The 18736-nt window shown below is 43.0% G+C and overlaps 1 protein-coding gene across 1 annotated transcript in view; it reads right to left on the bottom strand.

Annotated features, from left to right (window-relative positions):
- Positions 1-1908, bottom strand: part of LOC124236107 (granzyme B-like) — a 63049-nt gene extending 61141 nt beyond the window's left edge. Inside the window, exons 1-2 of the mRNA XM_046654793.1 lie at positions 1854-1908; positions 635-782 (exon numbers count right to left, since the gene is read on the bottom strand). Coding sequence (XP_046510749.1) covers positions 635-782; positions 1854-1908 — 203 coding nt within the window. The remainder of the gene's footprint in view (positions 1-634; positions 783-1853) is intronic.
- Positions 1909-18736: the final 16828 nt, after the last annotated feature.

The raw sequence follows: 18736 nt of genomic DNA on the forward strand, positions 1-18736 counted from the left end.
ATCATGATGTCGTTGGCTATCTTCTTAGAATTATAGTGTGGGTGGGGGATGGCTTCCTTCACAGAGATGATCTGCTGGGTCCTCTCCTGCTTCTTAATGTTGTGGGCCCCCAGGGCCACCTTGATTGAGCTACACAGAAAGTAGGGTGGGGATGTGAGGGGTGTGGAGTCAAAGGAGATCCAGCCCAGGAGCCGTGAAGTGGAGGGGACACCTAGAGCAGGGCAGGGCTGCAGGTAGGAGAAATCAAAACAACAGGAGTACTGGGCAGTGGGTGACTCTGAGGGGGGATTCTGGGAGCTTTGTCAGCCTTCAGGCAATATTGTGAAAGGACGCTGAGTTTGCCTTTTAACCCTAGTGCATGGTTCCATCCTCCACAGCTGCTTCATTTGACCAGTGTGGTCTCTCTTCTCAACTGGACCACTAGCTCTCACCTCTGACCCTTTGACCCCAAGGCTGACCTGTCCTATTCTCACTTTCCATCACCCAGGCATGCCCTCAGATGGCTCCTCTGATGACCACTCATGGCCTTGAGTTCCCAGGAGCCAGGGGTGCTACCTCGGGCTGCAGGCCCTCGGCAGAGGACAGGGGTCCCTGTTGGGGTCTCAGGAGGTGTGAGCTGTCTTTGTCCCCTCACCTTCCCCAGCAGTGAGCAGCCGTCAGAACAACATCCTGTTGCACGAGGACACCACCACAGCTCTTCCATTTTTGTTCAATCAGAATTTGAACAAATGCCATGTAGGGGCGAGAGTGGGGCCTGGCCTCATGTCCCCCGATGATCTCCCCTAAACGAAAAGTCTTATCTACTTGTGCGCTCCCAGCGAGTCCACCAGGCATGTGTCACCTTGACGGCAGGACTGCTGGGCATCTGGGAGCCCGAGATGGCCTGGAGTTGAGAGGGGCTGTGGGGGGCTTTCCCTCTAGAAAAGGGAAGAGGAGCAGGCTGGCCTGTGAATGTGTCCTCCACAGATAATTGGAGGTGAGCGTCCAATTATGCATCCTAGGGACAGCAAAGTCCTAGAGGCGCCTGAAAATTCCTCTCCTGACTTTGCTTTGTTTCAGGAGCCTTTCTAAGGTCCTGTTGTCCTGTGATGTCTGGGATAGTGCTGCTTTCCAGTGGCCAGGACTGAGGTTTAGGGACCTAGATGTTGTCATAGCCTGTTTCCCATGGCCTGACGCATAGTGGGGGCCCAAAAGCTGTTTGTTGGCTGCATGAAGGAATGGCTCCCAATGGGCCTGAAGGAGAGTTTGTAGGGCCAGTGCTTGTGGGATTCTGGAAAGCAGAGAAGTTCAGGTCCCCAAACAGTGGCTGCATCCTGGAAAGAAGGGAGCTGCTAAAGGCCTGGGAAGAAAAGCAGAGCTGGAGAAGGGACCGAGGGGCCTTGGGACGGAACAAGGCACCAGTAGTCCTCTGGGGACAGTGGTCCCACCAACTCCGGGGTCTGCAGAGCTCAGACTTCTCTCCTAAGCAGACACTGAGGGGAGCATCTGTTCATCCCAGACCTGGAAGCCAGGCCCACTCTGCCCTCCGCAGGGGAATTCATTATTTTCTCTTTTCCACTTTCCCTCCCTCTGCCATGCACTTCCAGTTAAGTTCCACTTTCCAGATGGCAAACGTAGGGCCTAGGGAGGGAATAGCACCCACTGGCTCTTCTTGAGAACAGCCTTCTGCCCTGCCATTCCTGCTGGTAGCTTTTCCAGCGTCATACTTGGGATTCTGAGGTGGGACGGGAGCTGGGATTCAGAATGTTGCTGGTGGATGGATGGATCAGGGATGTGCAGAAGGGGCAGGAGATCTGAGCCCACTGTGTTTGGGGGGAGGGGTTGGGCATCTGAGGGCGGGGGTGGTCACTCACCTGCATCTGCCACAGGGGACAGTAAAAAGGCCAGCAGGAGCAGGAGAAGCTGCATCTTTCCAGGAAGCTTGCCCAGGTCAGAGAGGCTAGTGCTTCTTCCTTGCTCTCTTTTATCCTCGAGGAGAGGAAGGAGGTACAGATGGGATCAGTGACCTCAAGGCCCCCTGTGGTTGTGTGGTACTTCATCAGGGACGGCTTTCTATGAAAGCTTCCCCGCCCCCACTGTTTCTGCCTGATGACATCCTCTGGATGGTTGTGTGAGAATCATGCATTGACCACATCAGAACCCACAGTGGATGATGGGTGGACCACTTGTTGCAGCCTAGAGCAGGAACCCAAGGGTACAAAGTGGAGACTGTGTGCTGTGGTATCGGCCAGTAGAGGTACTGGAGCCCTGGAAACCTGAGACCCCAGTGATGGAATCACCAATGCCTCATTTCCATGTTGCTAAGTCCATCAGGATGATTTGTTTAGCAGATATGTGTTTGGGCCCTTCTCTGTGCCATGACCAAACATAGTGGAGATGTGTCTCCTTCTTTTAGAGAGCTGTCTGTCTAGTGGAGGAGACAGAAACATCAGTGACCAGAGCACTGTATGGGAAGGGCCGTAGTAGAGGGATGCACAAGATGAGAACAAAGAATGGCCACCATCTACCGAATCCATATAACAACCCATTCATCAGCACAGCTTCCTTCCTAGGGGATTTTTAACATCTCTTTTTAAGTTACAAATGCTCAGAGAGATAGAGTCCATCTCTCTTGTCCATGCCTTTAACAAAAGACCTGCACTTGACCTTTATTGGTCTAAATTAACAAATCGTTATGACCCTAGGAATTGAACCCACTAATTGACTCAAGCCTAGGTCAGTTTCCTTTGGGTAGGCTGGAGTCAGTCCCACCCAAACCACATGGACTAAGACTGGGAAAGGGCTGAGTCCCCAAAGGAAGTTCAGATGACTAAATTTCTGATTTATACAGCCTGGCATATAATAGACTCACATTTGTTCAACAAACTCCACTGATGATCTCACTCTCATGGAAATGAAGGACTGCTGTTTCTAAACAGCCCAAGCCCGATCCTGTTCAGAGAGCAACTAAACATATCTGAGTGTTTAGGGCCTGGTGATTTGTTTCCCTCTGTGCATTTCCTCTACTTTACAATTTTTCTATGAGTAATATTCTGTATCAAAATCCATGATTCCAGTGTAAATATTCTCCTTATCAAACCAAGTACATTTATCAAACCTCTACCTTTTTGCACCTAGCTTACCCAGTAGTAGATGTTTTAAAAATAAAATCACTTTTCTGATTATAGTGGTGATAAATGTTCCTTAGGAAAATATGGAAAGTAGAAAGGAACAATGCCACTCAATTCCCTCTCTCCCAAAGAGAGCCTGTTACCATGAGCAGTGCATTTTAAATACTTGGGATCATATTATATACACAATACAGTTTTCTTTTGTCCTCGTTTAACTCTACAATTTAAGCATCTTCCTCATGCTCTTAAAAATCTGGTAGTCAATATCACTATAGTATTTCTTTCCCAGATTTTAAAGAACTCAACATGCAACCATTTCCTAACATTGTTGGAAAATTTTAAAAATCATTTAAGCAAAGAGGAAACAATTAAAATTACCTGATTTCCCATCACTCATTGATAATCATCTTTAATGTCTTGAAGTATGATCTAACATTTTTTTCTCTCGTGTATATCTGCATATTTTAAAATTCAAAGGGAGTTATGCTAAACATAAATCTATGAGCCTTTATTAAAAATTGAGGTGAATTCGCACAACGTACAATTAATTATTTTAAAGTACAACTCAGTGGCGTTTAGTGCATTCAAAATATTGAGCAACTACCACCTCTCAGTTTTGAAAATTTTTCATCACCCAGGAGAACGACCAACCATAACAGGTAAGCTGTAGGTCCACAGCACAGTGAGTATGGAATCACTTTCCCTCCTCTGTCTCCCACCCCCGGCCCCGCCCCCTGGCAGCCTATAATCTATCTTGCTCTGTGGATTTACATATTCTGGATACTTCATATAAAAGGAATCCTTCATATACTTCATATAAAAGGAATCAGACGGTATTTGACCTGTTGTATCTGGGTTCTTTCTTTTAGTGTAATGATTTTGAGGTCCACCCAAGCTGTGGCGTGTATCAATAGTCATTCTTTTTAAAGGTAAATAATATTCCTTTGTATATATATACTACAAGTTATCCATTCAACTGTGGGTAGACATTTGGGTTTTTCCACCTTTTGGTATTATGACTAATGCTGCTATAAATGTTTGTGTATAAATTTCCATGTGGATCATATGTTTTCATTTCTCTTAGATACACACCTAGGAGTGGCACTTCTAGGTCATATGGTAATCCTATGTTTACATTTTTGAGGAACCACAAAAATTTTTACCTCAGTGGTTGCACCATTTTACATTCCCACCAGCAACGTACAAGGGTTCCCATTTGTCCACATCTTCACCAACACTTGTGATTTTTCTTTCTTTCTTTTTGATTATAGCCATTCAGGTTGTTATGAAGTGATATCTCACTGTGGTTTTGATTTACATTTCCTTAATAATTAATGATGTTTGTATATTTTCCTCTGTTTGCTGGTCATTTCTATATCTTTGGAAAATGTTGGTTCATGACCTTTGCCCCTTTCTTAATTGTTTGTCTTCTGGTTGTTGAGCTATAAGAGTTCCTCATATATTCTGGATACTCAACCTTTATCAGATACATGATTTGTAAACATTTTCTCCCATTCTGTAGATTGTCACTTCATTTTCTTGACACTATCTTTAGTACATAAAACTTTTTAATTTTTATGAAATCCAATTTATCTATTTTACCTTTTGTTGCTTGTGCTTTTGGTGTCAAATCTAAGAATCCAGTGCCAAATCAAAGGTCATGAAGATTTACTTTATGTTATCTTCTAAGAGTTTTATGGTTTAAGCTCTTATCTTTTGGCTGTTGATCCATTTTGAATTAATTATTGTCTATGGCATTAGGTAGGGAACCAACTACATTCTTTTCATGTAGTTATCAGGTTGTACCAGCGCCATTTATTGAAGATGTTATTCTTTCCCCACTGAAAGGTCTTGGCACCCTTGTCAAAAATCAATTGGCCAAAGATGTTCAGCTTTATTTCTGGGTTCTCAGTTCCATTGCATTGGTCTATATGTCTATCCTTATGCAGTACCACACTGTTTTTGATTGCTGTAGCTTTGTAGTTAGCTTTTTTTTTATTTGAGAAAGATTGGCCCTGAGTTAATGCCCACCGCTGATCCTCCTCCTTTTTGCTGAGGAAGACTGGCCATGAACTAACATCCATGCCCATCTTCCTCTACTTTATACGTGGGATGCCTACCACATCATGGCTTCACAAGGGATGTGTGAGTCCACACCTGGGATCTGAACAAGTGAACCCCAGGCCACCGAAGCAGAATGTGCAAACTTAACCACTGTGCCACCTGGCCAGCTCCAGCTTTGTAGTAAGTTTGAAAACCAAGAAGTATGAGTCCCCCAACTTTGTTTTCCTTTGTCAATGTTGTTCTGGCTATTTGGGGCCCCTTGCGATTCCATATGAGTTTTAGAATTGGCTTTTCCAGTTCAGTAAAAATGGCCTTTGGAATTTTGATAGAGATGGCATTGACTCTGTAGATGGCTTTGAATAGTATTGCCATCTTAACACTGTATGTCTTCCAATCCATGAACATGGGATGTCTTTCTATTTAGTTAATGTTTCTTCCATTTTTTTCAGCAATGTTTTGTAGTTTTCAATGCATGATTTGTTTACCTCCTTGGTTAAATTTTTTCCTAAGTATTTTCTTCTTTTAGATGCTATTGTAAATGGAATTGTTTTCTTAATTTCCTTTTTGGTTTGTTCATTGCTGGTATATAGAAACACAGCTGATCTTCTACCCAGAAAATTTTTTAATTACAGTTATTAACTCCTATTCAGTTCCACTCCCTTTTATGTTGTTAATGTCACATATTACATCTTTATACATGTGTGCCCATAAGTTTTACAATTATTGCTTTATGCATTTATTATTTCATAATTATTTATTATTATGCATTTATGTATTTTAAAACATATAGGAAGCAAACAGAAGAGCTACAAACCCAGAATAGACTAATGCTAGCTTTTATATTTCTCTTTGTAGTTCTTTTTACCAGAGATCTTTATTTCTGCATTTAGACTCAAGTTGCCATCTAATGCCCTTGTTTCAGCCTGATGGACTCCCTTTAGCATTTCTTGTAGGGCAGGTCTACTAATGCTGAATTGCCTTAGCTTTTGTTTATCTGGGGATATCTGTACTTCTCAATTTTTTGTCAGGGCAATTTCACCAGATATAGAATTCTTGGTTGCCAGGTGTTTTTTTTCCTTTTATCACTTTAACTATATCATCCCACTGCCTCCTGGCCTCCGTGATTTCTGACGAGAAATGGGCTGTTAATCTTACTGTGAATCATCTGTCCACGTTAAGTCACTTCTTCTTGCTGCTTTCTGGATTTACTCTTTGTCTTTGTCATTTGACAGTTTGATTATAGTGTATCTCAGTGTGGATCTCTGAGTTATCCTCCTTGAAATTTGTTCCACTTCTTGGATTTGCATATTCCTATGTTTCATCAGGTTTAGGAAGTTTTGGGCCATTATTTCTTCAAATAGTTTTTCTGATCCTTTCCTTTTTCTCCTTCGGGGACTCCCATAATGCATCTGCTAGTATTCTTGATAGTTTCCCCATGGGTCCCTTAGGCTCTGTTCATTTTCTTCATTCTTTTTTTTCTCTGCTCCTCAGACTGCATTCTTTCTTTTGCCCTGAAGGTTCATTGATTCTTTCTTCTGCCTGGTCAATCTATTGTTGAATCTCTCTAGTGGAATTTTCATTACAGCTATTGTACCTTTTATCTTCAAAATTATAATTTCTATATATCTATGGATATTATCTACATTTCCATACATTGTTCTTGATTTCCTTGAGTTCCTTTCATAGTTTCCTCTAGTTCTTTGAATATTTTAATGACATTCAATTTACTTTTTGTCTTATATAAACAATGTCTGGTCTTCTCAAAATGTTTTCTGTCAGTTTATTTTTATCCCCCTGTGAATGGATCATATTTTCTTGTTTCTTTGTATTTGCAATTTTGCAGTGAAAACTGGGAATTTTGCATATTGTAATGTGGTCGCTCTGGAAAGAATGCTGTCCCCCTGCCCCAGGGATTGGTCATATTACTTGTAGAGTGGTACAGTCATCCATTTGCTTAGTGACTTTTCCAAACTTTTTTGCAAGGACTGTATTCCTTGTTTGTGTGGTCACTGGAGTCTCTGTTACCTTATCTCTATCTAGTTGTGTCTGAGAAGACTGGTTCCACCTCTGTCAAGACAAGAACCGGAGAAGTATTTCACAATACAGTTCATGGCTTTAGATGGTGTTTCAAGTCTAAAGTAATAAGTCAGTCTCTTGATAAGACAAGGCATGACAAGGTCCACAGAGCACAACACTATGGAACCTTTATGTGCTCTGTGTCTTGGAGGTTGTTGCTCATTCTGCTGACTTGAAGCTAGAAAACGTCAGGGCTTTATGTCCACTGTAGCCCAAGAGGACTCTCCTCGGAGTTGCTAGAGCTCCCATAATTTCGCTAATCCCTCCCTTGCTTTAGTATATTTGGAAAGCATGAGCTCCTCACACAGGTAGGAGTGTTTAGAGGGGCATGTGAAACCCCTGAGTCTCAGGCCCTGCCCTTTCCCATCATCCTCATTCCTTGCCCTCACCCTGTTTGGGTTGGTTCTTCAAGAGTTAGGCTAGGACCCTGAACAAAGCCACCTTGACAGGATAGACTGACTAGGCTGAGAGTGGAGGGAGTGGGAAAGTCAAGGAAAATTTTCTTTTAAGCTCAACGGCTAGACAAATGGCCAAGGTCATGGAGGAACATCCTCCCAAATCCAGAAGTAGCAACACAAAGTTAAGGAAGTGGAGATCTTACTGAGGTGGCAGACATGTGAAAAAGTGTATAATACAGGTGTCTTCCTAGAAAGAATCCTACCTGGAAAACTCCTCACTGGAGAGACTAAATTTCTTCTCAGATATGACTAAATAAAGACAAACTAAAAGATGGTGAAAAGCATATCTGACTTGTACTTTTAAGAAGCAGTGTTGAAGTGAAAGTTTATAATAAAAATATATATAGAAAAGAAGATATGATTCTTCAGGTTGTTGAACAAATGAGACAATAATATCCAATGTCATAATGTCGGCTGATGTTTATTGATCACCAACCACTGATCCTCACCCCACCATCTGAGATCCTACCGATATTTCTTCCATTTCTCAAATGAGGAAGCTAAGACCCTGAGGAGCTAAGGGACTTGTTCCACATGACTCAGCTCATGAGAATGGAGGGGACGTGGGATGAGAATGCAGGGATCCGATTCCAAAGTCTGTGATCTTTTCCACACCTCTACAAGCTTAGCCATATCATATAGTGTTCAAGGAATCCGGGGGGAAATTTAAGGAGGTGCTGAGGAGTAAAAGTTTCTGTCTATATCTTTAATATGTGGCTCTAAGTCTCTTAGAAAAGAAATGTCCCTCAGTGTCTACCATACTGTGATGGAAATTCCATCAAATTGTGATGGAAAAGGTCATTGACGTCGCACACTCCCTTTGCTTTTATTCTTCATTCTCCTGATTTTCTTCCCAGACATGTAGGAGAATGTCATGCTTGGCCCATGAGGGGCAATCCCCTTGGACCTTAGCCTCTTACCAAATCACATCTAGTCCTTATTGGACATGGGCAGGGCCATTCCTTGTTGCAATGACAATGGCACAATGACATGACATTCCTGCACTCATACATGGAATTTGAGTCTGCTGCTATAAACCACTTTCCCTGAGTCTGATCACTCTCTTAAGTTCTGTGTGAAATCAGAACATACAAGCGTAAGGGGCCCTAGCTGATTTCTTTCCACCATGAGACTCAGCCATGCTGTTGAGAAGAGGTTCCTGCCTCAGGTAGGAGTTGTCTCTACATTCCTATTAGGAAGCTGGGATGATAGTCAGAATTTCTGGGGTGTTTACATGGCATCAAAAACAGTTTTCAGGGAAAGACGTGTCAGTGGAGGAGAACCTAGCTTATGAGTGGGAGTGGGGAAGATTGTACTTCTCTTTTGCTTCTGCAGTGGTAAAGATAAGGGAGAGATGGCAAGATTGGAGAGAGAAAAATACCTATAAGACAGATATAAATTTATGAGATTGCCGGAGTTTTGGTAACCACTAGAACACCCTTTCATTTCTCCTTGTTGCCTACTCTAATCATTGCCCAGCCACCAACAAAGAGCAACGTGTGGATGTTGGGTTGGGGATACTTCAGTAAAGCTCTGATGTTCGTCAATGTCTGAGGTGATGAGTAGACAGAGGACTATAGAGGAAGGGGGAGGAGACGTGGGCTTGGGTGAGAACAGTGTGCCCACCTCCTCCCCACTGGGGGCAGGTGTTGACCACACTTCTGGGTGGGAGCAGGTTGGAAGGGAGTGATGTTCTGGGTTGTGATGTCACTTTTGATGTGACCTTGGATCACACTCAAGACTCCTCTCCCCCAAAACCCCACCTCAGGGTCTTTACCTTCCCAGGAATTTTGTCCACTGAAGCCATTTCCTTTCCCCAAAGCATTCATTCCCACAGGGCCTAAAGGTCACACCTTAACCTTCTGGAGTGAACATGTTCTTTCTTCTCACATCTCACTCAGGGGCTAGTGCTGTGTGCATTCTTACCATGTCCGTATGGGATGTGGCAAATGGTTTGGCTTGGGGTAGCTGAAAGGGTGCTGCTGAATCATTTACCAGAACCTCTAGTATATGAGTGCAAAATTGGTGAGTCTTTCTCTTTCTTTCTGTCTCATAGTTCAGTATAGATATAATGAAGTGTTATGTTTGCAAAATATTCCTCAGACCTAAGAATTTTTGTGTCATGTCCTCTCTCTCTCCTCCAGTCTTGATATGACATCTCCAAGTAGTAGGGCCCCTGCCCCCCACTGCTATTAAACTTCTATTTCTGACCAATTACTAGGAAGTAGCACTGGAACCACATGCGGGCAAAGGAGAAGATCTGGACCATTCTAGCCAGCCCTTCAAAGGCTGCACATGAGAAATCAGGCATTGCAGAATCCTGCTGGGCCACTGAGAGCATTTTACCAATGGAACTGCAGTAGGATAATTTACTTAGATACCAATGACTATTTTCTCTCTGTCCTCTCTCTGGCTTTTTTGCCAGAACCTCCAGTATATGATTGCAAAACTCTGAACCTTTTTAATGTTGGCTTGTCTCGGATTCCTAAGCCTGGAAAATGGAAGATGGATCTGTTACTGGACCACACTTAATTCATGAAGGCGATGAACTCCACCACTCAGGTTTTTAGGAGTCAGCTTTCTGGCCCCCCTGGGCATCAAATGCTAAGACTTTGGCTGAGCAGCTATGAGCATCTTAAATACCTACACATAAATACCTACTCTGAGTGACACTCTGTAACTCCTGAGGAGACAATGGGGACCAGAATGAGTGGGATTAGCATTGGCTTGTGGCTTTGGCTTGGCCCTTGTCTCCCAGAAATCTCATCTTTCCTGAAGTCTCATGGGGGCAGGGAAGTTAGACTTTTCTGTTGACCCCACAGAGGATATAACAGATAAGAGGAGGAAAGCCTTGTTCCAATAGGTTGCCCACCCTGAGCTCTGCTGAGTGTCCCAAAAGAGAGGGTCCCCACTGGTAAATCAACTCCCAGCTGACGTGTGTAGGAAAAACGATGCGTGGGGGAGGGGTGTGCATTATGCTATCTTCAAATGGGCTGTTATCGGTAGCTGCTTTTTAACACAAATACAGTTTGGGGGAAATCAGGGAAGAGAGAAGGCCAAGGGAGTTACCATGAATCAACACCTCACTATGTTCCCAGGCATATGTGATTCATATATGTGATCTCACTGAATTCTCCACTCTCTGCATGGGCATTCTCAGGAATCACATTGTAAAATGAAACAGACCTAGAGGAATTAAGTGGTGTGCTCAAGGTCACATGGTTACAGAAACTGTGTACACACACATACACACAGGACGCGTGCCTGCCCAGCTGCAAACCTTCTTTTGTATCACTCTAAGAGGTGGTGGAAGCCACAGCGGGCAGATGTTAGCTCAGCAAAGGAGAGTGTTCTGACAATCAGAGTTCTCCTAGAATGGTGCTCAGGTGGCCCAGGAGCTTCCTCTCCAGGGAATTGTTGCGAGAGAGGCTGGCAAACAACTTCGTCAGGGGCACAGGGATGTTATCTTGGGCAGAGACATAAGATCACTTTTAAGACTTCGCAGCTCTGAGCCTTTATCTCTCAGTTCAAGTGACCTGACCTGGAGGATAAGAGCCCCAAGCTCCTGCTCAGTTATATGAATTTCTGGCCCCATTGTCCTCCTCTAACATAAGAGCATCGGGCTACAGCAGAGGCTTTGTAAACATTGTTAGCCATAGAAATCTCTCCTCATAGGGCTATGTATGTGACAAGGTAGCTTTTCAAAATCCTATTTACATACCTATACCTGTATCTATACGTATGTACATAGACACACGTATGCATATTTCATATATGATACACACTCAAATATATGTCTGTCTGTGTGCATATATATTTGTGTGTATAGTCGTGTAGTTTTGTTTGTTTTGTTCTCTTTCTTGTCTCTTTCTGAGCGTGATCTTGGAACATCTTTGCTTCAGGAGGATTTTCAGCCCTCAAACAAAAGCTGTGTGAAGTCAACTGTTCTCCCCGTGTCACGGAAGTGGGCAAGATCATTAAGATATTCTCCTACAGAGGTCTTTGTGGTGATAAGATGTGAGAAGGCACGCCTGCCAGGGTGACAAGAACCCAGAGGGAGATCTCTACTGCATGTGAAAATGAGTCTGGTGTGTGTGTGTTTTGGTCGGGGGATGTTCATCTACCGCTGTGACTGGACTGAACTCTACAGCCAGATAAGCATCAAGATAAGGCACCCAGTTAAGCATCAAGATAAGGGGATGACTGCCGTCCATGCACAGCTACACTGACCAGGCCCATGGGACCCAGTGCCAACACAGAGGCTCTTATCACACATGTGGCCTCCAAGTTAAGAGCGGGCCAATTTTGAAGGTCACTGTGACCTTGAATGCTAATCGTGTAGCAGTAAACATAGTGGCCTGGGGGTTGGAGGGTGTTCTCCATTTTTCTGGCACCATGTGAGCCTCCCTGATCTGGTGTGATTTAAGGAAGCTGAGGAACTGGGGTATGTCTTCGATGTCAGAGTTTGTACTGAACCTTTTACCCATAGGTTACCCTAGATGTAAACCATAAAGAAATGGTGGCCCTAGTTCTGTTTTTCCTCCCTGTATCTCTCCTTCATGCAGAGGTGGGCCTCCACTGACCATAGAACTGTAAACTTCATTTCCAATTGCAAACACATCTGTTCTAGAGACAAATGTGACAGTGCACTTGAAAACTGGAAGTGGAAAGACAGATGAATGCTGTTATTCTCCTACAAGATGATTTTCATTTGTTTGGATTTCCCCAGCAGATTCAAGGCAATCTGACCAGCCTGGACAAGGAAGGAAATTTGGGGAAATTCTGATGAAAGTCTTTTGGGCTGTAAGTTTCATGAGGGTAGGACTGGTGTCTGCCACGTCCACTTCTGAGCCTCCAGTGCCTGGCACATAGCGGGTGCTCGATATTCCCTTGTTTGTTGATTGATGGCAATAGTAGTGCTGTTCAGCCCCTCTGCAAAGACTCCCCACCTTACTTGACTGGCAGCTATAGTCCAAGTGGGCAGCAAAGTCCTAGGCCAGAAGCCAGGTTGCCACAGGTGACCAAGAGACAGGCTGAAAGGGGCCGAGGCTGTGAGTGAATGGTTTATGAGTCAATTCTAGCCCATAGGGGCCATGGGGCTGGATGTGAGGAGCTCAGCCAGGAACAGGTGTGGAAAAGCATCAAACTTGGTCATAACAGAGCAAGGGTTTGTGAGGAGGTGGTGGGAGGTGGGAGACAGAAGGATGCAGAAAACAGGGGAGAAACGTAATCAGAGGCTAGCCTGCGCACAGCTGGTACCCAGTGACTGTTGTTCAATAAATAAAAGAGAAATTAGTCGTTTCCATCTAGTTATTAAGGCCATGGCAGCCTCCATGCAGGGAGGTCTGGACTCTTCCCCAAGAAAATGGTCAGAGGGGGCCCTCATTGATCTCTTTCTCCAGGACAGGCATCTCCACATCTTCATGAAGACTTGGAGGGCTTCTGTTTTTCGTCCAAAGAAGGCAATGCCCTGGGAGGCATTGTTACACAGGAGGGGGCCCCAGAGCCTCTTTCAGGCAGAGGAAGGGATGACTGAGCTGGCCTCCGTGTGGTCCTGCTCTCCCTATCTCCCTGGGGTGGGTGGTCTCTGTTTGGGTGCTGTGTGGGAGATCAGGGGCAGTCCTGGCGTCCAGCCCTGGCCTCGAGTGTTCTCCCAAATTGACCCTGGATTCGGCCTGGCCCACTGAGCTTCTGTGAGCTGGACCTCTGAAGCTGCTGCCTGGCTTTGGGTGGCCATGCTTTCACACAGGTGCGAGCCTGAACTTCGTTCTGTCCCACGCTTGGGAGGTCCCCAGCTTGGGGCTGCAGAGCCTTGGAGGAATGGCCATCATTTTCTTCACACAAAGATGTAGTTTAATACCCAGTAGCCACATGAGTGATAGTCCTGAGGGTCTGCCTGTCCATACTTACTCCTGTCAGTCGGGGTGGCTTTTTCTGAGGCAGCTACCCCAGGGGACATGATTTCCAAATGCAAACCTCCAGATGAGGTGCTGTGTTAGTTTCCTATGGCCACTGCAACAAATTCTCACCAACTTGATGGCTTAAAAGGGTGGAACTTTATTCTCTCACAGTTCTGGAGGCCAGAAATCCAACATCAGTTTCCCAGGGAATCTGTTTCTCTCTTCTTCCAGCTTCAGGAAGTGCATTTCTTGGTCCTTGGCCTCTTCTTTCATCTTCAAAATATACAAAAATATAATTAAAGGAGATGCAAATAAGCCAAGATAACGGGAAAAGAATAGCATTATCTAATATTCACCACCCAGTTACAACCACCAACAACAATTTGTTGTACATTTTAATAGGCTTTTTACTATTTAAATTTCTATATTTAGTAAAATAAAAAGGGATAATGCTACACATAAGGTTTTTTCCCTTGGTTTATTGAGGTATGATTGACATATAGCACTACATATGTTTAAAGTATACAGCATCATGACTTGACTTGCGTATATTGTGAAACAATCATCACAATAAGTTTAGTTAACATCCATCATCCTTCTAATGTGGTTTGTCTTGGTCTCTGCAGTGCAGGGGGTGCTTCAGCCTCTGTTCTCTGTTCTAGGATTTTCTCAGTGGTGTCTTGTCTGTGAATAGTTCTTAGTTGTTTTTCTCGTGAGGGGGAGCAAAGTGGGGAATGACCTATGTTGCCGTCTTGGTGACGTTACTCTCCCACACATGAGATTTTGTAACCTGCTCTTGTTACTTGGTCATATATGACTGTCAGGAAATCCTAGTCATCATTTCAATGGCTGCTTCTATTTTGTCATTTGCATGAGATATATGAACTTACAACAATTTACTTACTGATGCCCTTTTTGCTTTATTTCAAGGTTGCTCTCATTTTTAAATTTTCTGCTAGTATATACCATACTGCAATGAATAACCTTTAAATACTTGTCTCATTTTCTGAGAATAAGTACGTAAACTGGGCTTGCTACCTCAAAGCGTAGTTGCATTTTTTTTAACTTATTGCACACATTAGCAAATTGCTATCTAAATGGATAGTACCAATTTATGTACTCAATATCAAGAAATTTCTATGGCAGTTTCTCCTCACTGATGTGAAAACAAAGCACTGTCATTTTTTTAAATTGTTGCCAGTCCAATAGGCTAAAGTGTTAACTTGACGTTTTTAATACTTTTCTCTTTTGGGAGTGAGAGGATGCAAATAGCCAGTTAAGGTCTTTCGCCTGGTTTTCTGCAAGGTTCCTAAAAATCACATTTATGTTTATATCATAATCCATTATGTGGATATACCATAGTTAATGATTTCCACTTTGTTATTTAGGTTGTTTCTCGTTTTTGACAATTTTAAATAACATTGAGATGAGCATCTTTATGCTCAAAGTTTGTTGTAGAAATGTGTGAGTGTGTCCGTGTTTGTGTGTGTGTGTGTGTGTGTTTCACACTGTTTACAGGATAGAGTCCCAGTAGCAGAATTATTGTGTCATAATGTTACTGGCCCAGGGAGGGTCCTCTGCTCACTGCAAGACATGCCAATAGTCAGGAGGCAAAGAGGTGGGAGAGAAAGGATTCCTTTATTGCAGCTTGCTAGCAAGAGGGAAGATGGAGGACTAACGTCCAAAGAATCATCTTACAGAACAAAGACTACAAGCTGCTTATATAGGGGGTTGGTCTCCAGGTGGGGAAGGCAGCTGATGTCTGGCTGGGGCAGCCATCTGATCTCCAGGTGGGGGCATACATCTGGTCCCAGTTCCTGACAGTCCTTTGTCTTGTTGGATATGCATTAGAGAATGGAGACCTTGCATACTCATAGATTTTTCTAAGTGGTGCAAGATGGCCCCTAATCCAGAAGAGGGAATTTTTGAAATTCAGGAAGAGGATAGGATCCCAGAGTCAGGAAAGAGTTTGCACACCAGGTTGGATTGACGTTTTGTAGGAACCCTCCTCTGAAGAAAACCAACCTGGGATGATTTTGAAGTTTGCTCACTGAGGTTAAACTATCTTTTAGTGGCAAGAGTCCACTAAAATGTAGGCATTGAATTATTTTCGGTGATTTTGTGAGGTAAAGAATAACTGGCAAAATGATAGGGCAGTGACGAGGTGAAATAGTTCTAATTGTGTCCTTCACAAGAGAAACTGAACGAAGGTTGGTTGAATAAATACAAAAGTAACACCCTGACTTCCATCTTTAGTGATGGCAGGCCAGGTTATTTGGACCAACCCTTTGAATGAAAAAAAATTAAGGGAAAAAACGGGGGAAAAAACCTGTTTAAAACATTGACAAACTGACAAGACAGCAAGGGACTGTCAGGTTAAATTTTGGATTTAATTCTGAAACCCAGAAGTTAAGCAGAAGTCAAGACAGCTCAAGCTGGTTTTGCCCTGAAGGTTTTTGCCATCTAAACAATTGGGCCTTTGGTTTTGGTGATTTCTTGGGGGAAGAGCAATAAAAGTGAAGGCCCTGGGTCCAACCAATATGGAGACTCAAGTAAGAAACTCTCCTCATGTTAATCTGGGGCCCCACAGGCCGTGCCTTAGCATGACAGTGAGCAGGACTAAATCTACCCTCCACAGAGAAGATAGCCTTGGTACTGAACAATGCAGGAAAATGGAGAAAAGGGAAAAACAACCGGATTCTGAGAAGCTGTGACCAGGGACAGCCTTCCTGAAGATTTACAGCCTAGGTTGTCATTGGGTCTCCAGCAGTGGTCTTGATTTCCAGGTGGTTTAGAAGGGAAATGACTCCAGGGGCCAGGCAGAAGCCATTGCAAATCCTCTCTGAAGAAGATACCTTTATTCCAGGCCTCGGGAAGCCTGCCACCCTCGGCCCCTACCCAGCACACATGCAAAATCTTTTAAAAAAGTATCAACCTGCACATAATGAAAATGCCAAAGAACACATGAAAACGTGACCCTGTGAACGAGAGCCAGCAGAAATGTCTCTGAGTAGGGACAGATCAGCAACTATGTGCTTGAGATTTTGTATTATCTTCCACATATTATAATACAAACTTAAAAATGACTGGAGACAATAGGAAAATATGAAGTGTCATTCCTCATTGGATAAAGAACTGGACAGAATTTCCAAATATAAAAAATGAAATTGTTACCAAAACCAAAGCAGCTTTCCCCTGGCCAGTGAAATCAGACTCTCTGCCAGAAGGAGTTGACTCACACAGTAAGGTGTGTTTGCAGGAAATGGGAGACAGTGAGGAATCATTTCTGGAGTCATGGTGTCCCCGAACAAAGGAAAGCAGGGACTTTTATTTCAGATGGAGAACGGGAGTTTCAAAAGGGAGAGGCAGATGGGGTGGGCCTGGTGGTGCAGCACTTAAGTTCACATGTTCTGCTTTGGTGGCCCAGGGTTAGCCGGTTCAGACCCCAGGTGCAGACCTAGGCAACATTTGTCAAGCCATGCTGTGGCAGGTTTCCCACATATAAAGTAGAGGAAGATGGGCATGTATGTCAGCTCAGGACCACTCTTCCTCAGCAAAAAGAGGAGGATTGGTGGCAGATGTTAGCTCAGGGCTAATCTTCCTCAAAAAAAAAAAAAAGGGAGAGGAGGGTGTTCACTTGCACAGGCTCAGATGGAAACCATGCTTCCACATGCTGCAGGTTAATAAGGCCTAAGCTCCTCCTGGAGAGACCTTAGCACTTAAAATAAGGCCAAGGTCATGGACGTAGCTCTCCTAGTGAGACTTGGTCTGGTTCAGGGTGGTTGGTTGCATCTCCTTAACATAACGAAAGGGAAGAAAAACAATTTGGAAAAACAGTTAAATGCTTTCAACCACCCCCCATTGAATTCCTCAGGGTAATTCCTTCTGACAAAATAACAACATTAAAAACGAAGTGGGGGGATTTGCTTGCACATTGAAGACAACAGAAAAGAGGATTCTTAAAGTGGAAGAAACATCTGAAGAAATTATTAGAGTACAATACAGCAAAAACAAAACTAGCCTAGTGACTAGACACTATTAAAGAAAAATGAACATTCTTATGTAAAATGATAATCACAATTTCTAATGTGTTAACAAGACAGGGTGGAATTAAAATCCAAAATTTTGGGAGAAGGTAAATGAGATCAAAAGTTCTGTGTTTCCTGCATTTTCACTGAGAAGGGTAAACCTACTTATTAAATTTGTTCTTTGATAAGTTGTGGAGACATCCTGTACTTTTATGTAACCGCTAAAATAATATACACAATGTATAACTCACAAATAGTAGAAGGGAAAAAAGGAAAGGTAAAAAGTAGTCTGGCCAAGAAAAGGTAAGAAAGAAGAGGGAAAAAACCCACAGAATAATTGGGAAAAATGCAAAACATAAAGTCAGAGTAGACTTAAAAGCAAATGTATCCATAACTGTAAGCATCCTGTCAATGTAAGCATCCTGAATACTCCAGTTACATTCAAAGAATCAAGGCAGCTGTGAAAACAGACATAGATATGTGCTCTGTGCAATAGACAGGTCTAAAAAGCTGAAAGTCAGAGAAAGGAAATGGATCTACCATCATTGACAGTAACTGTAGAAAACCATTGTAGGTGTATCAATACCAGACAAAAGTGACTTCAAATCAAAAGTGTCTGTGAAGAGAAATAGGGCCCTTTCACAACGATAAACAGATCAATTCATCAGGAAGACAAAATGATTTTAAATTTTAATGTAGCCAGAAAATCTCTAAAATGAAAATTGGAAGAACTCCAAGGAGATAAATAAACCTACCATCAGCTCAAGAATTACGACAGTAAGTAGACCATAAAAAAATTCCATAAGGATATGGATGATTTAAAGAAAACGAGGAACCAACTGGATCTAGCAGCATATTGAGAACATTGCATCCAATATTAAGATATTTTAAAAATATACACAAAACTTTTGCCAAAATTGATCATATATTGGGCCATAAAGCAAATCTTGAGAAACTCTAAAAATGTAAATCTTTGGAATGTTTTCTGGCCACAACATAATTAAACTGGAAATCAATAAAATGGTAACTAGAAAAATCCTCATAATATTAGAAAAAAAGAAATACACGTTTAAATAATGATAAAATAAAATTTAAAAAGA

The sequence above is a fragment of the Equus quagga genome, chromosome 2 (genome assembly GCF_021613505.1).
Source record: "Equus quagga isolate Etosha38 chromosome 2, UCLA_HA_Equagga_1.0, whole genome shotgun sequence".
Lineage (NCBI taxonomy): Eukaryota > Metazoa > Chordata > Mammalia > Perissodactyla > Equidae > Equus > Equus quagga.